Raw genomic sequence first — 20,622 nt, 5'->3', positions numbered from 1 at the left:
AAATGTGTTCCTCGACAGCCTTCACTCGAGTCAGTGACCTCAGGGTCCACGGAGCACAGAAACTGCACCCACCTTCTCACCCAAAATCAATTTTGGCCTTGCATCCTCTGGGACATAATCATTTCCCTGCATTGCAATGTTCTCCCTCATCAATACTACTAAAATTTTTGATCTCTCTTGAATACCTAACATCTGGGGATTTTTAACATCCAAGCCCTCACCCTGTCAGCTCTCGTGTTTCGCTGCAACTTGAGTTTTCCACATGGCCATTCATGCCTGTGATTCACCAATCTTCTTAACTCTGCTCCCTCATTTCACAGAGATCCACAGAAAGCCCAGTTTAAACTCCTTCCCCTTACTCTGACATGACTGATTCTGTACCCCAGCGCTCTCGATCTCTCTCTTGGGTATTTTGTGCACCTTAGTAATCCTTTCTGATATTATTGTCTCGTTCACACCCTCCTGCTGAACTGTGTTAATCCACCCCCCCAACAGCACAAGGAGAATGCCCCACACACAACTCAATGCAAAGATGTGCAGGATAGCGAATTGGCGATGGGAAACTGACCGTAGTGTTAGGTGCGTTAGTCAGAGGGAAACGCAGAGAAATAAGGGAATGGGTGTGGGTGGGTTACCCTTCGGAGGGTCAGTGTGCACTTGCTGGGCCAAAGGGCCTGTTTCCACACTGTAGGGATTCTATGATTCTACGTTCTGACTGTTCACCCAGCTTCCCCTTGGTGCTGGCTATCACCCCAACTGCTCTGAGTGATTCCTGTTGCAGCAACGTCCAATTCCCAACCCGAATGCCGCCTCCTCCTTCCAACTCACCAAAGCCCATCGGAGCAGGCAGTAAGGATCTGGCTAAAAGATGGGATCATTCTGGAATCTCTGGGCTCTCAGTGAGACTCTAAAATCTGACAGCACGTTCCCCCTCCTTCCCCAACTCCCTTTCGATGGTTGGCATTGAATCTGATTCCAGTAACACATCCAGCTCACACCAAGCCATTAGAAGGAAGTGAATCTCCCATCTCTGGCCTGGGTCTTTGTTATTCACCTAGACGTGTGTTTACTAGTCTCTCAGTCAGTATAAACAGGGGGGCTTTGAGTGGATTGAATTGATCCTCCTCTGAGTTTCTCACTGAGAGATACAGATCATTGGTGAGTTCAATAAGGAAGGTGTTGAGAAGCTGTTTCTCCCCCAACAGAGGGAAGGGAAGGAGGGGCACAGCCTCGGAATAATGGGTCAACCACTGAGGCCTGAGATGAGGAGGAATTTGTTCACGTAAAGTGTTTGTGAGCTTTTGAGACAGAGACAGACTCTTGGACACTGAGGATTGGGCAGCATGGGGAGGGATGATGCTCACAATCAGCCTGGAACATAAAGTTGAGGAGCAGACTACAGGGTAAAAAAATGAGGTCTGCAGATGCTGGAGATCACAGTTGAAAATGTGTTGCTGGTTAAAGCACAGCAGGTTAGGCAGCATCCAAGGAATAGGAAATTCGACGTTTCGGGCATGATGAAGGGCTTATGCCTGAAACGTCGAATTTCCTACTCCTTGGAGCAGACTACAGGGGCCTACTCCTGAGACATCTCACACTTTTAGCAAGTCAATCAATCTCTGAAATCATTTTGATCATCTTGGGTGACTGTGTGGGGTTTGCACATTTTCCCCGCGTCTGCGTGGATTTCCTCCGGGTGCTCCGAGTTCCTCCCACAGTTTGAAAGATGTGCAGCTTAGGGTGATTTGGCCATGGGAAATTGCCCGTTGGTTAGGTGTGTTAGTCAGAGGGAAATGGGACTGGGTGGGTTACTCTTCGGAGGGCTGGTGTGGACTTGTTGGGCCGAAGGGCCTATTTCCAAACTGTAGGGAATCTAATTTAATCTTCATGACATCTTCCTAATCTTTCTGCTCCAAGGAGAGCGATGGCAGATTCTGCAAACTCCCCCTCATGAGAAAGCCAAGCCAATGAGAATGATGGATGATATTGGTTTCCAGGTAACGACACAAAGTCAGATGTAATGGGGTGCTGCACTCTGCCCTTTGACAACCCCTCCCTTCTCCATTCCATCTTCAACCCTGCCTGTTTGATCACTTCCCAATCCATAAAACCCATCGGGATCGGGGAGAGCCACAAACTGTTTGGATCCAGAGAAAGGGAGAGAATAAAACCCACAGCCAACACTAATCCAACTTACTGACACAGGAAATGAGGTCGTGGAAAATCTCCTTGGGGAAGAGCGGGCTGGCCAATCCCCTGAAATGGAGCTTCAGCACTCCAGCGATTGAGTCGATATCATGGTCATTCTGATCTCCCGCCAGGGGGTCCTCACCTACAGTCACCAACATCGACAGAACAAAACAAGATCAGAACAACTGGACAGTTTGAACTTGGTTTGCTGCTGAGTCTGGGGAGATTAACATCATCCAAATGATCTCTCCAACTGGAGGCAGCAGCCTCCTTGAAAGATATTGGTGCACCAGGAGGGGAGGGGGGGGCAGCGTTGGAAGGGGTTGTTTATTCTTCTGAGTAACCAAGAAGCTCCTCCCATCCCTATGACCATCTCAAACAAGACCGAATCTAACCATCTTCATTGACATTCAGTGGTGTTACCATCACTGAATCCCCCACTGTCAACATCCTGGGGGTTACCATTGACCAGAAACTCACTGGACTCACCACATTAATGTTGTGGCTACAAAAACAGGTCAGAGGCAAGGGATACCGCGCCAAATAACTCACCTCCCAACACCCCAAAGTCTGTCCAGAGGCACATGACAGCAGTGTGATGGAATCCTCCCCCCTCGCCCAGCTCCAACAAAATACAAGCAGCTTGACCCCATCCAGGACAAAGCAGCCACTGGACTGAAGCTCCATGTAACAGCCGAACCATTCACTGCCTTTGTCATAGCCACGCTGGGAGCAGTGTGTTCCACCCTCAATGTGTAGCATACAATTCAGCAAGGCTCCTTCTAAAGACAACACCTTCCAAACCCCGACCACTTCCATCTAGAAGGACAAGGACAGCAGATACATGGGAACATCACTCCCTGCAAGTTTCCCTCCAAGCCACACACCATCCTGACTTGGAAATATATCGCCATTTCTTCAGTGTCATCAGGATACAATCCTGGAATTCCCTCCCTGAAGGGCATTGTGGGTCTATCTACAGCACATGGACTGCAGCAGTTCAAGAAGGCAGCTCACCCCCACCGTCTCAAGGGGCAACTAGGGACGGTAATAAATACTGGGCCGTCTCGCATCCTATCAGAGCTGCAGGTCTCTGCGAGGCAATATCCTGTGCAGTAGCGACTGCAATTTCTCACAAAGACCAGGACCAACCCAATGCTGATCCGTTCAGGATAGGACACTGCACACCCGGGAAAAACAGACCATCGTGGAACACCTCCACCTTACAGAGGCGGTTCCTGACACAGTGACCTGGGTAAATGATTGCGGTTATATCAGTGAGAGCAGCTGATCGTCTGGTTCAGTGTCTGACAGACTGAGGGATAAAGGAGGGCTGTTACAACTGGACAATCCAGGAATCTCTCTGTGCACAGCATACACAAACCATGGCGGTACACTGGCCAAGCCGAGCTGTTTAACCTCTGATCAGACCCACGGGGCTGGGAAAACAGCATCAAGGAGCAGGAACAGCAGCAATGAGTCTGACTGAAACGAAAGCTCAGAATAAACACTGCACGGGATTACTGAAGGAAAAGCAATTGCAGCACTCACCTCGCTCAAAGGCGTTTTTGATGTCATTCACTTCAATTTGTGATCCTGATACTCGGAAAATTCCTTCATGTTGCAGACCTTTGAGAAAGAATATGTCAGTAAGACTCAGGATCAGGAATATCCTATTCTGCCCGAGAGAGGCATTTCTCAAACTGACCAGAAACGCTCTGTCATACTGACCCCACACGCTCCGTCACACTGACCCCACACCCTGTCACACTGACCCCACACGTCCCGTCAAGCTGACCCCACATGCCCTTTCATGCTGACCCCACACCCTGTCACACTGACCCCACATGCTCCGTCACACTGACCCCACACCCTGTCACACTGACCCCACACGTCCCGTCAAGCTGACCCCACACGCCCTTTCATGCTGACCCCACACCCTGTCACACTGACCCCACACGCTCCGTCACACTGACCCCACACGCTCCGTCACACTGACCCCACACGCTCCGTCACGCTGTGACTAACCTGTATTTTAATTAATATAGAACAACTCCCCCCCCCACCCCCCCAGCAGCACGTCCTGTACCAATCTCAACCCCAGCAGCTCCCCTCCCTCAGACCGCGCGCACCCCCACTTCCCCAAATTGTCGATACGTCTCATTGCTCCCAGTGAGAGGGCCCTGAGCAAAGACAGTGACCATTGTCAGGGCTCGGTCCCCCTGACTGGACAGGCTCATCAGAACAGCACTGTGGGGTGGGTACGCAAACCCCAAACAGCAGCTCCTACTGAGGGACACCGCTGACTCACAGCGAAAAAACAATATCTTTTATTAACAGACAAATAATCATCGAGTTCCCTGAGGGAGGGTGGGGCCAGTGAGGGGCTGAAAGATGATCTTTGTGGAAGCAGAGGGAGAGACTGTATGTGCCTTTGTGTCGGTTGTCACTCGATATGAATGTCGCAGGGAATGGGGAAGGGGCGGGTGTGCAGTTAGTGAATAGATTGAAGGTAAATAAAGGCATGAGATTAAAAGTCCTCAGGGTCCAGGGTAAATGTGTCCCCAGTTAGTGAGTGAGGAAAGGCTGGGGGTTATATACACGCACCCTCCAGGGGGGTGTCGGGGGTGATGTACAGAGAGAGAGTTGGAGAGTTGGGGGTAGAGGGTTGTAGAGAGAGATTGAGTCCTCACGGGGTGTGTGTGTGTGGAGGGGGAAGGGGGCTGTAGAGAGGGTTCCAGTCCTCACAGTGGGATGTGTGTGTGTGTGTGTGTGTGTGGAGGGGGGAGGGGGCTGTAGAGAGGGTTCCAGTCCTCACGGTGGGATATGTGTGTGTGTGTGTGTGTGTGTGTGTGTGTGTGTGTGTGTGTGTGTGTGTGTAGGGGAAGGGGCTGTAGAGAGAGATTGATTAGTCACAGTGTGGAAACAGGCCCTTCGGCCCAATTAGTCCACACCTACCCTCCAAAGAGCAACCCACTCAGACCCATTCCCCTACATTTACCCCTTACCTAACACTACGGGCAATTTAGCATGGTCAATTCACCTAACCCGCACATCTTTGTGACTGTGGGAGGAAACCGGAGCACCCAGAGGAAAGTCACGCAGAATGTGCAAACTCCACACAGTCAGTTGCCCGAGGTGGGAATTGAACCCGGGTCCCTGGCGCAGTGAGGCCACAGTGCTAACCACTGAGCCACTGTGCCGCCCATAATTTATCAAATTCAAACTTTGTCAAGTTGGGACTGAAACCCACATCCTCAGGACAAATTAAATAGATGAACATTAATGGAGATGTCAGAATTTCTGTGCAGTGATTTGTGAGACACTGATGAGGGCCCAGAGCAGTACTCAGTATATTTCTGGACACCACATTTAGGGAGGACACCAGGGTTTTGGAGTGAGAGAGCAGGAGAGATTCACTCAAATGGTCACAGGGATGAGAGACAGCAGAAACTGAGGCAGAACAGAAAAGGTTATGAGAAGAGTTTAAATAGTTGGTCAGAATGATGAATGGGTTGAGAGTGTATCAGGACAAGCTGATCCAGCAGTCGGCAGGTCAGGAATCAGAGATCACAGATCAAGGGGATTAATAAACCAGAGGTGAGCTCAGAAATACCTTCTGCAGCAACGTCATTGTCTGAGTGAGCTGTGTGGAAGGATACTGGAAACACATTCAATATTAATTGTCAAAAGCCAATGGTATCAATCCAGATTAATGGGGTGACAGGAGGGCTGGGGGAGTGTCTGGGACCCTCTGCTGCACAGCACTGTGGGCTGAATGGCCTCCCTTTCCCTACATTAAGCCACCATTTTATAGCGAGGTCTCGCACGTACCGTGTCGGCTGATGAAACAAATGCAGCTTTCCACCACAAGAGGAATGATCTGGTTGCCATCCTAGAAACAACCAACCAATCAGAAATAAGCAGCAGAATGGGAGGCCTCAGCCTGAGGTTTATACAATCCCCTCAACCCCCAGCGACTTCCAACACATTCCAAACCCATCTCAACAAGGAGAGACAGCAGGAGCATCATCCATTCGGTCTCCACAACGTTTACTGATCTCATTTTCAATTCATCTGCCTCCAGACTGAACTTTGCCCATTGACTGCTCGCCAATCTGAGGGGGTGGTCTGTTCACTGCCTTTCACACTCTTCAGCAGTGGGTTGTCCAATCGTCAATCACTTGCTCAGCTCTAGTAGCTAATCCCTCTCCTATGTGTTCTCATGTTCGTTTTCTCTCTCTCTCTCTATCATCCTCTGTCTCCATGGTGACAGTATGTCTCCTCCTCTGAATCTTCCCAAATGATTCCCCCATGACATCTCAACCCCAAGCCCTGGCCCTTTTCCCTCCATCCTCACCGTGCTGAGATCGGGACCCGTTCCTCCCTCTCTTACTGCAGCTTATTTAAACCTCCCAACTCTGCCATGTCTCCATCGGTCTCCATCCTCCCGCCCTCCCATTACCTGCGATCTAGTCTCCGCTGACCACCAACTCTTCACTCTTCCCAACCTCGATGTTACCTCCCATCGCAGCACTCCACCTCCCTCCCGGGGTAAAGCTGTGTGCCCTCTCCACGCCCACTCCCCCAAACTCGTTCATAGTTGGGAGCCACCCCTCACCCCCACCCACAGACCTGTGTTGGTCATTGCTAACCGAGTGCACTGTCCTGGGAACGAGCTGTCAGCAACCACTGGCTGTCTGGTAAACACTGGCTACAAATGGGAAAGCATCCCATTCCGAGTGGCCAGGGAGACAGGCGGAAGAGAAAGGATGGACACTGGACAGACTCTCAGGCAGTGAGGCCAAAGGGGACAGCTCAGAGACACAAGAGAAGCTGTGTGCAAATCCCCTGGGGGTGTGGAAGGGGTAGACACACTGCCCCCTCCCCTCGGTGGGGAACCATGTCTAAACGTTTGGTTAACAGCTCACACTCAATGATGCAGTGGGCACCAGCAGGTTAACGGGGAATAGGAAGCTGTCGGGTACTTACCTGCTTCCTTACACTGGAATTCCATCGACCACTGCACAGGAAAGGGCAAGAGACAGGAAATAAAGAGTTAGCCACAGCAAGACACACACTGAACACAGACACTAGATTCCACCAACCCAGTACTTCCGATCGGAATCCAGTCCCGATGAAGAATGTCAGGAAATAACGGTGATAGCGCGGAGTGTTATCGTCGCTGAAGCCCCAGACTCCTGAAGCAGGCACAGCCAGATCCCCCTCCCGCTGTGTACCGACTGTACACCACCCCCCTCACCTCCACCCAGGGACACAAAAAGTCCTTCCAGGTGAGACAGAGGTCAACCTGCCTCTCCTCCGACCTGGTTTACTGGATCTGGTGCTTTCCATGTGGTCTTCTCCACATCGAGGAGACCGAACATAAACTAAGGGAACATCTGTTGTCTGCAAGGTGTTCGAAAGGATTCTGAGGGATAGGATTTATGACCATCTGGAAGAGCATGGCTTGATTAAATGCAGTCAACACGGCTTTGTGAGGGGCAGGACATGCCTCACAAACCTTATCGAGTTCTTTGAGGATGTGACTAGAAAAGTTGATGAGGGTCGAGCTGTGGATGTGGTGTATATGGACTTCAGCAAGGCATTTGATAAGGTTCCCCATGGTAGGCTCATTCAGAAGGTCAGGAGGAATGGGATACAGGGGAACTTAGCTGTCTGGATACAGAACTGGCTGGCCAACAGAAGACAGCGAGTGGTAGTAGAAGGAAAATATTCTGCCTGGAAGTCAGTGGTGAGTGGTGTTCCACAGGGCTCTGTCCTTGGGCCTCTACTGTTTGTAATTTTTATTAATAACTTGGATGAGGGGATTGAAGGATGGGTCAGCAAGTTTGCAGATGACACAAAGGTTGGAGGTGTCGTTGACAGTATAGAGGGCTGTTGTACACTGCAGCGGGACATTAACAGGATGCAGAGATGGGCTGAGAGGTGGCAGATGGAGTTCAACATGGGTAAATGCAAAGTGATGCATTTTGGAAGGTCAAATTTGAAAGCTGAGTACAGGATTAAGGACAGGATTCTTGGCAGTGTGGAGGAACAGAGGGATCTTGGGGTGCAGGTACATAGATCCCTTAAAATGGCCACCCAAGTGGACAGTGTTTTGGTTTTCATTAACGGAGGGATTGAGTTTAAGAGTCATGAGATCTTGTTGCAGCTCTATAAAACTTTGGTTAGACCGCACTTGGAATACCGCGTCCAGCTCTGGTCGCTCTATTATAGGAAAGATGTGGAAGCTTTGGAGAGGGTTCAGAGGAGGTTTACCAGGATGCTGCCTGGACTGGAGCGCTTATCTTATGAAGAGAGGTTGACTGAGCTCGGACTTTTTTCATTGGAGAAAAGAAGGAGGAGAGGGGACCTAATTGAGGTGTACAAGATAATGAGAGGCATAGATAGAGTCGATAGCCAGAGACTATTTCCCAGGGCAGAAATGGCTAACATGAGGGGTCATAGTTTTAAGCTGGTTGGAGGAAAGTATAGAGGGAATGTCAGAGGCAGGTTCTTTACACAGAGAGTTGTGAGAGCATGGAATGCGTTGCCGGCAGCAGTTGTGGAAGCAAGGTCATTGGGGACATTTAAGAGACTCCTGGACATGCAAATGGTCACAGAAATTTGAGGGTGCATACATGAGGATCAGTGGTCAGCACAACATCGTGGGCTGAAGGGCCTGCTCTGTGATGTACTGTTCTATTTTGCCGAGTATCTCAGCCGTGCCCCAGGGGCCAATCGGAATTCCCAATCACTGACCATTTACATTCCTCTTCCCACTCCCGTTCCGATATGACCAGCCTTGGAGTCCTCCACAATCCAACTACAAATTGGAGGAACAACACCTCACCTTCCGCCTGGCCAGCCTCCCTCCCAGACGATGAGTTCTCCAACTTCAAATACCATCCCTCCCCCTCCCTTACACTCCTCCCCGTCACCAACCCAATCCATTCCTCCCATTGGCCAACCAGGTTGTACCCTCTACCTGTCTCCACCTATCCCCACTTCACCACCCTGCCCCCACCACCCCCTTTATCTACAGCTCCCCCACACCCCCAGTCCTGAAGGAGGGTTACACCCGAAACATCGACGTCTGCACCTCCTGATGCTGCCTGGCTTGCTGTGTTTTTCCAGCTTCCTGCCTGTTACCACACAGAGCCTCCAGCAGGAGGCAGCATAAACAGCCGCACGTCAGCCTCACCCAAACACCAGCCTGAAGTCTCTCAGAGCAGGTGAAGGTTTATTCAGGATAGGGCCTGGACATAGCATGTACAAACATTAGCACAGCAAAAAGACAGCTTCGTTTATTTTAGCTGTTAGTGGAAAACCATGTCAGGAGTCACTAACCGTGTCGGTGTCTCTAACCGTGTCCGTGTCTCAAACCGTGTCCGTGTCTCAGACCGTGTCCGTGTCTCAGACCGTGTCCGTGTCTCAGACCGCGTCCGTGTCTCTAACCGCGTCCGTGTCTCTAACCGCGTCCGTGTCTCTAACCGCGTCCGTGTCTCTAGCCGTGTTCGTGCCTCTAACTGTGCCCGTGTCTCTAACCGTGTCCGTTTCTCTAACCGTGTCCGTGTCTCTAACCGTGTCCGTTTCTCTAACTGTGTCCGTTTCTCTAACCGTGTCCGTGCCTCTAACCGTGTCTCTAGCCGTGTCCATGTCTCTAACCGTGTCCATGTCTCTGTGTCCGTGTCCCTAACCGTGTCCGTGTCTCTAACGTTGTCCGTGTTTCTAACCGTGTCCGTGTCCCTAACCGTGTCCGTGTCTCTAACTGTGTCCGTGCCTCTGACTGTCTCCGTGCCTCTAACGGTGTCCGTGCCTCTGACTGTCTCCGTGCCTCTAACGGTGTCCGTGTCTCTAACCGTGTCCGTGTCCCTAACCATGTCCATGTCTTTAACCGTGTCCGTGTCCCTGTGTCCGTGTCTCTGACCGTGTCTGTGCCTCTGACCGTTTCCATGCCTCTAACCGTCTCCGTGTCTCTAACTGTGTCCGTGTCCCTAACCGTGTCAGTATCTTTAACTGTGTCCGTGTCTCTAACGTTAACCGTGCCTCTAACCGTGTCCGTGTCTCTAACCGTGTCCGTGTCTCTGACCGTGTCCGTGTCTCTGACCGTCTCCGTGCCTCTAACTGTGTCCGTGTCTCTAACCGTGTCCGTGCCTCTAACTGTGTCCGTGTCGCTAAAAGTGTCCGTGCCTCTGACCGTCTCCGTGTCTCTAACCGTGTCCGTGTCTCTAACCGAGTCCGTGTCTCTAACCGAGTCCGTGTCTCTAACCGTGTCTCTAACCGTGTCCGTGCCTCTAACTGTGTCTGTGTCTCTCTAACCATCGAGTATGTAACTGGACAGTGCACACACATGGTGTGTGTGTCATGACGATAAAACCAGGAATGTTCAGACTTTGTAAAATGAACAGTGAATCCTACCTGGCAAGGGAATAATCTGTCCTCTGACCTAAAGCAGATGGGGGGAGAATAAAGAGGAAAGTTACCAATCTGAAACAAACATGAACGCACTGCCCTCAAACAACAGAGCAGGTGACCCTCAATAAAATCCTTGAAACTGAGTGGAGAACACGGTGGGGAAGCTCTCTGTCTGCCTTCACTGGGGACAGGAATTTATCTTGAGTGAAGGGGGAGAGCGAGATCCGTTGGTGTACCACAGAAAAATACAGAAATGGAGAAGAGTCTGCAATGTGTCTGATTGGCCAGAGACAGAAATCCCCTGGATCACTGACCTCTCCTGAAAAGGTTCACCCTTTCACTCAGTAAATGCATCATAAACCGACCTTATTAACCGGAAATATTTAAACGTTGTATTCAGGATGGAGCTGTGGAGCCAGATTATGTGGTCCTGTTGCAATGCAGACAGAAATGATTCAGGAGGATGATACAGGAGCTGAAAGGTTATAATTATGAAGAAAATCCATCAGGCTAGGCATTTTCCTTTGGGAGAAGAGACGGCTGAGGGGTGTAATTATATAAATCTTTAGAATTCTGAAGGGGCTCGACAGGTTGGATAAAAAGATGTTTACTTGTGGGAGGGACCAAAACTCGGAGCCATAAAACAAGATAGTCACTAAGAACCTGGAAAGGGAATTTAAGGGAGTCCTCTTCACTCAGAGATGGGGAGAATGTGAGCCTCACTCCCACAGGGATTAGTCAAGGTGAATCACATCAAAATATTTACTGTAAGGGAAATAACTGGATGGCAGAGAAAGAACAGCAGCAATTGGGGTGGCACGGTGGCACAGCAGTTAGCACTGCTGCCTCACAGCGCCAAGAATCCTGGTTCAATTCCAGCCTCAGGTGACTGTGTGGATTTTGAACATTCTCCCTGTGTCTGTGTGGGTTTCCTCCAGGTGCTCCGGTTTCCTCCCACAGTCCGAAGATGTGCAGGTTAGGATGAATTGGCCATGCTAAACTGCACCATTGTGTCCAAGGGTGTGTAGGTTAGGTGGGTTAACCATGGAAAACGCAGTGTTATAGAGTAGGGGAATGAGTATGATGCTGTTCGGAGGGCCGAATGGCCTGTTTCCACACTGTGCTGATTCGATGATAATTTGAGAAGATGATAGAATGGGACAAGGCTCGGTTGAATCAGAAACACGGGCTTCACTGTAACAGACTGGCTACTGCTGTCAATCTTACAGCCAATAATCTCTCCACCTGCGACTGGACTGGGGCTGAGTCAGCATCTGAATTGGAAATGAGCTGAAGGGTCAATTGCTGGGGAACTGGAGGAAGAGCAACAAACCCCCCTCTCTGCCCCAGCTGGGCTGTGCGTCAGGGGTCAGGCAGTCTGTGAGAACTTCCTGAACCCCAAACACAGGCTCTGCAGGAGCGGCCGGCCTGGAAAAGTCTGGGATTTATTCCAGAAACCAAACGCCGACTCAGCAAGCCAGAGTGTCCCAATCACCTGGTGGGTGCCGTCTTCGACAGACTGCAAGGGGACCTTTCACAGCAGGAGACATTGATTCCTCCTTTGATCTCCCTGCGTTTGTTGTTTTCGTAAGACGGGGAGCTGTGGATCTGAAGCCTGTGTTTTATTGTTGCTGTGGTGTTCACTGTGAAGGTCAACTTTAACACAAATGACAACCAGTCGGTAGGATCAATCCTGGGTTAGCCTTGCACTCTGTCCAAACATACCCCAACTATCAAGCATCGACTTTTACTCCTGAGGTTAGGACCTTCTGGTTGGTAAACAAGGCTATGGTTCTGACATAGTTAATGTTGATGCTGTACACAGGCCGATAATGTCACATACTCCTTGGCAGAAAATGAGATAGTCTTGGGAAAAAAGTGAGGACTGCAGATGCTGGAGATCAGAGCTTAAAAATGTGTTGTTGGAAAAGCGCAGCAGGTCAGGCAGCATCCAAGGAGCAGGAGAATCGACGTCTCCTGAAGAAGGGCTTATGCCCGAAACGTCGATTCTCCTGTTCCTTTGATGCTGCCTGACCTGCTGCGCTTTTCCAGCAACACATTTTTAAGCTAATGAGATTGTCTAGCACAAGGTCCTGATGATGTGGCACTTCTTGGCTCCTGGTCGTTGCATTTACTGTAAGTGTACCTTGACGTTTACAACAATTGCCCTTAAACAATGCCATGGGCTGTGTGAGTACAACGTTGAGACACTGCCTAGGCAGTTCAACTGAATATACATCACACCCAAAGATCGGTTGCTTGCTGCCATGTTTGTTTCATAACTTGGAATGTGTTTTACTGTCTTAAATAAAGCAAGTCAGAGTGTCTCAAACCCTGATGAGCAATTGATGAGATTGTTCTGATTAATATGACAGGGTGAGCAGGGTGGGAACAGTGTGCTGACTCAGCCCCGATCATGCCCGGACATTCAGCAAGCTAATCCTCTCCAGAAACAAATGATCATCATCTGAGATCACACTGAAGTGAATGGGACAATCCTCAATGGCAGAACAGGTCACTGCCAGAGGCAGGACACTAGAGTACTGACCCAAACACACCGTGCAAGCTGCTAGACTGGATCTGCGGCAGCTGGTGAGGGAATAAACTAGAGGGAAAAACATACCTGACCTCATCCTCACCAATTTACCAACTGCAGATGTATCTGTGAGTGACAGTATCAGTAAGAGTGAATACTGCACAGTCCTTGTGGAGACAAAGCACTGTCTTCACATTAGGAATAATCTCCAACGTGTTGTGTGGCACTAAATGGGACAGACTTCAATCAGTTCGAGAAACTCCAACTGGGCATCGATGAGGCGCTGCGGGTCATCAGCAGCAGAACTGTACACCAGCACAATCTGTAACCTCATGGCCCGGCATATCTCCCACTCAACCATTACCATCAAGCCAGGGGATCAACCCTGGTTCAATGGAGTGTGCAGGAGGGCGTGCCTGAACACCTGAAGATGAGGTGTTACCCTGGTGAAGCCACCACACAGGATTACCTGCAAACCAAAACAGCTTAAGCTGCAAGTGACAGGCAGAGCTAAGCAATCCCACAACCAACAGATCCGATCAAAGCTCTGCAGTCCTGCCACATCCAGTCATGAATGGTGGAGGAGATTAAATAACTCACTGGAGGAGGAGGCTCCACAGATATCCCATCCTCAATGACAGAAGAGCCCAGCACATCAGTGCAAATATAAGGCCAAAGCTTTCACAGCAATCTTCAGACAGACGTGCTCAGGCTCCTCCAGTGATCCCCAGCATCACAGACACCAATTTCCAGCCAATTCAATTCACTCCAGGTGATATCAAGAAACAGTGGGGGACTTTGGATGCTGCAAAGTCAATGGGCTCCCACAACAATCCAGCAATAGGACTGAAGACGTGTTTTCTGAACTTGCCGCTCCCCTAGCCAAGCTGTTCTATTACAGTAATAACACTGGCATCTACCTGACAATGTGGAAAATTGCCCAGGACTGTCCTGTACATAAAAGGCAGGACAAATCCAACCCGGCCACTTACCGCCCCATCAGTCTACTCTCGATCATCAGTAAAGTGATGGAAGGTGTCAGTAACAGCGCTATCAAGCAGCACCTGCTCAGCAATAACCTGCTCAGTGACGCCCAGTTTGGGTTCCCCTAGGGTCACTCAGCTCCTGACCTCATTACAGCCTTGTTTCAAACACGGACAAAAGAGCTGAATTCCAGAGGGGAGGGGAGAGGGACAGCCCTTAACATCAAAGCTGCATTCGACAGAGTGTGGCATCAAGGAGCCCTGGCTAAACTGGAATCAGTGGGTATCGGGGGGTAAACTTTTCGGTGGTTGTAGTCAGACCTGACACATAGGAAGGTGGCTGTGGCTGTTGAAGATCAGTTATCTCAACTCCAGGACATCTCTGCAAGAGTTCCTCAGGGTAGTGTCCTCGGCCCAACCATCTTCAGCTGCTTCATCAATGACCGTCCCTCCATCATAAGGTCAGAATATGTCACCGAAAGTTACACAATGTTCAGCACCATTTACAACTTGTTACTGAAGCAGTCCGTGTTCAAATGCAACAAGATCTGGACAATATCCATATTTGGGCTGACAAGTAAGAACCATGCCACACAAATGCCAGGCTATGACCATCTCCAATACGAGACAATCTATCCACCACCTTTGACATTCAATATTGTTACCATTACTAAATCTTCCACTATCAACATCTCGGAATGACATTATTATTTACCATAAACTGAGCTGAACTTGTAGCCATTCTGTTTATGTGGCAAGAACAGGTCAGAGGCTAGGACTATCGCAGTGGATAGTTCACCTCCTGACTCCCCAAAGCCTGTCCACCATCAACAAGGCACAGGTCAGGAGGGTGAGGGAATACTCCCCACTCTCCAGGACGGGGGCAGCTCCAACAACACTCAAGAAGCTCAACACCATCCAGGACACAGCAGCCGCTTGATTGGCACCACATCCTCAAATATCCCCTCCCTCCTCCACTGACACTCAGTAGCAGCAGTGTGTACTGTCTACACGATGCACTTCCTTCTAGAAAGACAAGGGCAGCAGCTACATGGGAATACCACCCACTACAAGTTCCCCTCCAAGCCACTTACCATCTCAACATGGAAATATATCGCCGTGCCTTCAGTGTGGCTAGGTCAAAATCCTGGAATTCCCTCCCTAAGGACATTGTGGGTCAACCCACAGCACATGGACTGCAGTGGTTCAAGAAGGCAGCTCCTCCCACCTTCTCAAGGGGCAACTAGGGACGAGCAATACATGCCAGCAACACCTACATCCCACAAGTGAGTAAAAAGAACTCACTCTGAACTCTAATGTTACGATTGTCTTATGGTCTATCCTCTACCAGTGATAATTGAACAGACTCTCGGACAGCATATAAAGGATGGATGAGGGACTCTGGTGCTGCATTGGTAGTGTCCCTGTCTCTGGGCCAGGCAGCCGGGATTCAAGTCTTACCTGCTGCAGAGGTATGTCATCACACGTCTGATTAAGTTGATTAAAAACAGCTGCAACCTCTTTCAGGGGCAATGGTTGTGTCTCTAGCCCTGGACCAAGGGCTTGGGCTCAGGTCTCAGTTGCCCTTAAGGTGCGTAATTGTGTGCCCCAAGAGTTGGATTAAAACAACGAGAAAGGAGGGTTGGTGACAGCAAAGTTGGACAGCAGCTCCAGTTGTTCTCACCCAAAGCCCTTCACAGCACTAACCCCCCCAACCCCCGCCATTGCCCTCGATCAGATAACCCTGCAGGGGGCACTACATTCACCATTAACCAGAACAACCAGCTCCCCTTGCTTCAAGATAAAAGCAGCCAGACTGAAACTAGTTCAAATGTAGCACAAACCTCAGGAAACCTCAAGAAAATTAAACTTGCATTGTTTTTTCTTTTATCAATACCAACACATTAAATAAACCTTCAATCTGGGAACTGTTTGCTCAATATTTGAAGGTTGACATGCATTCTCTCTAGGAACTACGATAAATCTGAGATTTGTTCTTTTCTGGAATGTTCCAGGATAACATCATACACTTCAAGACTTTGACCCCAAGTGTCTGTCTGTCTAAAGTATTTCCATTGCAAGTTTAATCTAAGAGACAAACTGCAATAGTTCTAAAGACTCAGAAAGATTAGGAATATCGAGACTTAATTTAGACTCTGGTATTCAGACAAGAATGGGATATTTAAATAACTTAAGCAGGTAGGATCGATTGCTGACACTAAACTTTAGACACACGTGGGCTTTCATCGGAAAATTTATAAATCAGAAAATTGGAGAGAATGCAGGGGCCTAGCTAAACAGAGAGATCGGACACACTTATTCCAGGAGATAATATTCCCCAAAACTCCGTCCTGACCCTTTCAGATAACTACTCAAGTAATTTATTTTTTCCCCACTAAGGAGATCAGCTGGATTAATTCTTTCCAAAGATTAGAAGGTGACGAAGAGAGGATAATTTGAAAACATTATGTCTGAAGCTGTCGATTTTTAAATTTGGACGAACCTATTATTTGGAATTATTATCCTGACGGCAAACCTCAAAGTTATATAAAATCCTGAATATGTAAGTCTTCAAGAGGTCAAATACTATTCGAGTGGTGACAGAGACTTGAACAGAGGAGGGTAATATTAAAGCTTATGGTTGATGTTTAAAACTCCGAGTTTTGAGAGCTAACAATAGCTAAGGCAATTTAATCGCATTACAGAATTACTGCAAGGGGTACAGATAGCTTTGATGAGATTTGGACTAAATTATACTGAAAGGATCCCAAAATTCATGATTAGCTTTTCATGAATAAGATTAAAAATAATTCGTACTTTCTCCCAGAGTCTTCTGTAGAAGGTCATGTTTCGCCTGTAGTTTCGTGATCAGGTTTCGGCCTTCAAAATATTCCTTCAGTTTCTGTGAAAAAAAACAGGGAACCATAGTGAGGCAACAGCACAGAGTTTACTGGGACCTGCTGCCTGCCTCTCTAACCTCTTCACTCTCCTGAAACCATGTGGGCAGTGGATCCTTCAGCAATTCCGTGTGGTCAATGTGCTCTGACGTTAACAAGTGAGTCACATTGAAGTGTCCTGAACCTGTCAACAAGGACATGCAGATCTCTGGCCGAGCCGCTATCCAGGGTCAGGGACACAGGGGCTTTCAGAGGTTTTAGCAGAGTCGATGAGGAGAGAATGTTTCTTGTTGGGCGGCACGGTGGCACAGTGGTTAGCACTGCTGCCTCACAGCGCCTGTAGACCCGGGTTCAATTCCCGACTCAGGCGACTGACTGTGTGGAGTTTGCACGTTCTCCCCGTGTCTGCGTGGGTTTCCTCCGGGTGCTCCGGTTTCCTCCCACAGTCACAAAGATGTGCGGGTCAGGTGAATTGGCCAAGCTAAATTGCCCGTAGTGTTAGGTAAGGGGTAAATGTAGGGATATGGGTGGGTTGCGCTTCGGTGGGTCGGTGTGGACTTGTTGGGCCGAAGGGCCTGTTTCCACACTGTAAGTCTAATCTAAAAAAAATCTAATCTCTTGTGGAAGAATCTAGAATGAGGGGTCACTTTTAACAAAACCAGTGATTGACGATTTCAGACAGAGATAAGGAGAAATACTTTCCTCTGAAGGAGTCGATGATCTTTGGAGCTCTCTCCCAGAAATGGCAGTGGAGCAGAAACCTTGAATGTTTTTAAAACAGAAGAGGTAGATGGTTGATAAGCAAAGGGGTGAAAGGTTATCAGGTGTGGGCTGGAACATGGATTTGAGGTTCTAATCAGAGCAACCTTGATCTTATTGAACAATGGGGTAACCAAGACGGGCTGAATGGCCTCCAACTGCCCTTATTTGGATATTTACATGACTTCCCTTAATGCAAATGACTCCAGGACAGAATCGATGCAACTCAGCAACACTCTAACGTTATAACGCTCACATCTCTCCATACCGTGAAGTAGAATTGCTCTGTTTCCTGTTGGTTGGCCCGTCTCTTGGCGATACTAGGCTTACTCAGGAATGTCTCCGAAAGGGTGGATTTGACAGACTCGGTGGAGTTTGTGTACTGGAAGCAGTCAGCCACATCAAAGTCTTCAACAGTGACCATGTCCTGGATTGTCTGGAGTGTAGCCTCCATGGTCTTCTTCACCTGCAGTTAGTCAAAAACAAACGAGGATGTATCCCAGCAAAGACAGAGAGCTCTGGGGACGTCTGGTATTGTACTCGTTCACAAAAAGGAAGGAAATGATTTTTGATTTGATTGCTTTGTAACAGAGTTAAAAAGAGTTGACATTTCCAGTCTGATATGACTCTTTCAGGATTGTGAAGAGCTGGAAATTGGTTTCTGTGCTGTAAGTGCAGAGCGAAAAGGAGCAGGTAAAATAGATTGTGATAAAGTTGAGTGCTAATTACAGTCAAGGAGTGATTGAGATGTAAAATGGATGTGAATGAGCAGGTCAATAAGACGTGGCCAGGGGTGAGCAGGGGAATGGAAGAAAAAGGACAGAAATTGGAACTTCATGTGGAATCTATCACAGGGTGAGAAACTATTTACCAAAGGGAGCATGGTTAGACTCAGAATTAAATCTACAATGTGTAGGGGATGGAAGGAAATCAGGGGTCAATGTGGTGGTCCTGCTGGATTGGAAACAAACACACAGGATGACTCCCTGATAAAAAGTCATTCATCTGTAACATTAACTCTGTTTCTCTCCACAGATGCTGCCAGGCCTGCTGAGTATCTCCAGCATTTCCTGTCTTTGTTTCAGATTTCCAGCATCCACAGGATTTTGTCTTTGGTATAAATTACTTTCAAGAGCAAAGATACCAAAGTCATCACATGCCTTTTCATCAGGAAAGGGTAAAGTATTTATAATCAAATGCAGTAAATCACAGGCAACATTCTTTCAGGAAAGACAAATGCTGTCTGATCAAACCCTACATTTCTCGATATCCCAAATGTACATCAGAAAACCCAAGACAGGAAACCTATTCTCCCATTTCTCCTGGTGAATGAATCGAGAATACAAGGACATCACCTTAAAGACAATGCAGAGGCATTTCGAAAGTAAATTAGGAAGCAACTGAGGGTAAAGAAATCTGACATCCTCTTCCGTAGATGGTTCTGGATGTCGGTGTGTGTGTGTGTGTGTGTGTGTGTGTGTGTGTGTGTGTGTGTGTGTGTGTGTGTGTGTGTGTGTGAGTGAGAGAGAGAGAGAGAGAGAGAGAGAGAGAGTATGGCTGTGTGTGTGTGTGTGTAAGCATGTCTGTGTGTGTGTGTGTGTGCGCGCGCATGCGAGATTGAGTGTGTGTAGATGGAAGTTGACAGATTTCTGTTGGATATGAGTATCAAGAGATATGCAGCAAAGGCCAGTGATTGGAGCTGAAATGAAGGCCCTGTATTGGTGCCCATGCCTAACTGCCCTTGGACGATGTGAATTGTTTGGCCATTTCAGAGCCAACCACATCACTGTGGGTCTGGAGTCACATGTAAGCAGACCAGGTAAGGATGGCAGATTTCCTTCCCTGAAGGATATTAGTGAACCAGATGGGGTTTTTCTTGATAGTTTACTAACATCATTACTGAAGTCATATGTTTTATTAATTGACCTTAAATTGGACAAGGATCCAAACCAGTTTTGTCAGAGCATTAGCTTAGATCTTTGGCCATTACTACTTGGCCACCATCCCCCTCAACCAGGGACTGACAGGTCTCCTCTTGTCCCTATGTTTCTCATGTGAACAGAATGAGTCAAAATGCAAAGGTTCAAATCTTCCACGTAGAAAGGAGGTGAGTGAAGAGGGACCTTGGTGAGGAGTAGGGAATGTGGAATGAGGAGTAGGGAATGTGGAACCCAGCAGGTTCATTCAGAGTCAGGGTTTTGTTCAATCCATGTGCATGATCTGTCACAAAGTACTCACTGACACAGAGGGGACCATTACAGTGTCACTGTCATGGCCAGACAGAATGTGTTACAGAAGCTGCTCAACAATTATTCAGCGATTTCAGAGTGAGACAGGACCTTCAACCAACTGCACTGGACTTGGTGCAGGAACCATCACAGCCCCGAAACCAGCACAGCCCCGAATCCAGCACAGCCCCGAAACCAGCAGTCAGCTGTGTGTAACAGGCACCTACCTCCTCATTCTCAATCTTCAGAGTAGCCAACCGGGACTGTAGTTGCTGGCAGCGTAAAACCAGTTCCCCCTGAACTGGCTGCTGGACACACAGATGGGAGACCTACAAAAACCAACCATCAGCGTTATCACAGGGCACCGAGGTACAGGCAGGAAACACCATCACAGAAACTTCCGGATCACTGACAGTCAAGGCCAGGAAAACTCGACTCAAGGTCAACACAGGAGAGTAAGGACTAAGAAGGCATTTGTTAAATAGATGGAACCTGTGAAACAGCACAATGATGGAAACATGATGCTTCCTCCTGAGGCTGGAGATCTGACACAATGGTCAGTGATCACGATAATCACAGAGAGAGGGCTTTCTTTCTGACGGGAATGG

The 20,622-nt window shown here is 48.6% G+C and overlaps 1 protein-coding gene across 3 annotated transcripts in view; it reads right to left on the bottom strand.

The window, feature by feature from the left end:
* Window positions 1–20,622, bottom strand: part of srgap2 (SLIT-ROBO Rho GTPase activating protein 2) — a 230,400-nt gene that overhangs the window by 41,829 nt on the left and 167,949 nt on the right. For all 3 annotated transcript variants that reach the window (XM_060845267.1, XM_060845268.1, XM_060845269.1), the window contains 8 exons: window positions 20,242–20,343; window positions 18,055–18,252; window positions 16,948–17,032; window positions 10,615–10,642; window positions 7,183–7,213; window positions 6,025–6,085; window positions 3,742–3,819; window positions 2,198–2,332 (listed from right to left, as the gene is read on the bottom strand). In XM_060845267.1, the coding sequence (XP_060701250.1) occupies window positions 2,198–2,332; window positions 3,742–3,819; window positions 6,025–6,085; window positions 7,183–7,213; window positions 10,615–10,642; window positions 16,948–17,032; window positions 18,055–18,252; window positions 20,242–20,343 (718 nt within the window). The remainder of the gene's footprint in view (window positions 1–2,197; window positions 2,333–3,741; window positions 3,820–6,024; window positions 6,086–7,182; window positions 7,214–10,614; window positions 10,643–16,947; window positions 17,033–18,054; window positions 18,253–20,241; window positions 20,344–20,622) is intronic.

Source organism: Hemiscyllium ocellatum, chromosome 26, assembly GCF_020745735.1.
Source record: "Hemiscyllium ocellatum isolate sHemOce1 chromosome 26, sHemOce1.pat.X.cur, whole genome shotgun sequence".
NCBI lineage: Eukaryota > Metazoa > Chordata > Chondrichthyes > Orectolobiformes > Hemiscylliidae > Hemiscyllium > Hemiscyllium ocellatum.
This window is presented reverse-complemented; position numbering and strand designations above follow the sequence as displayed.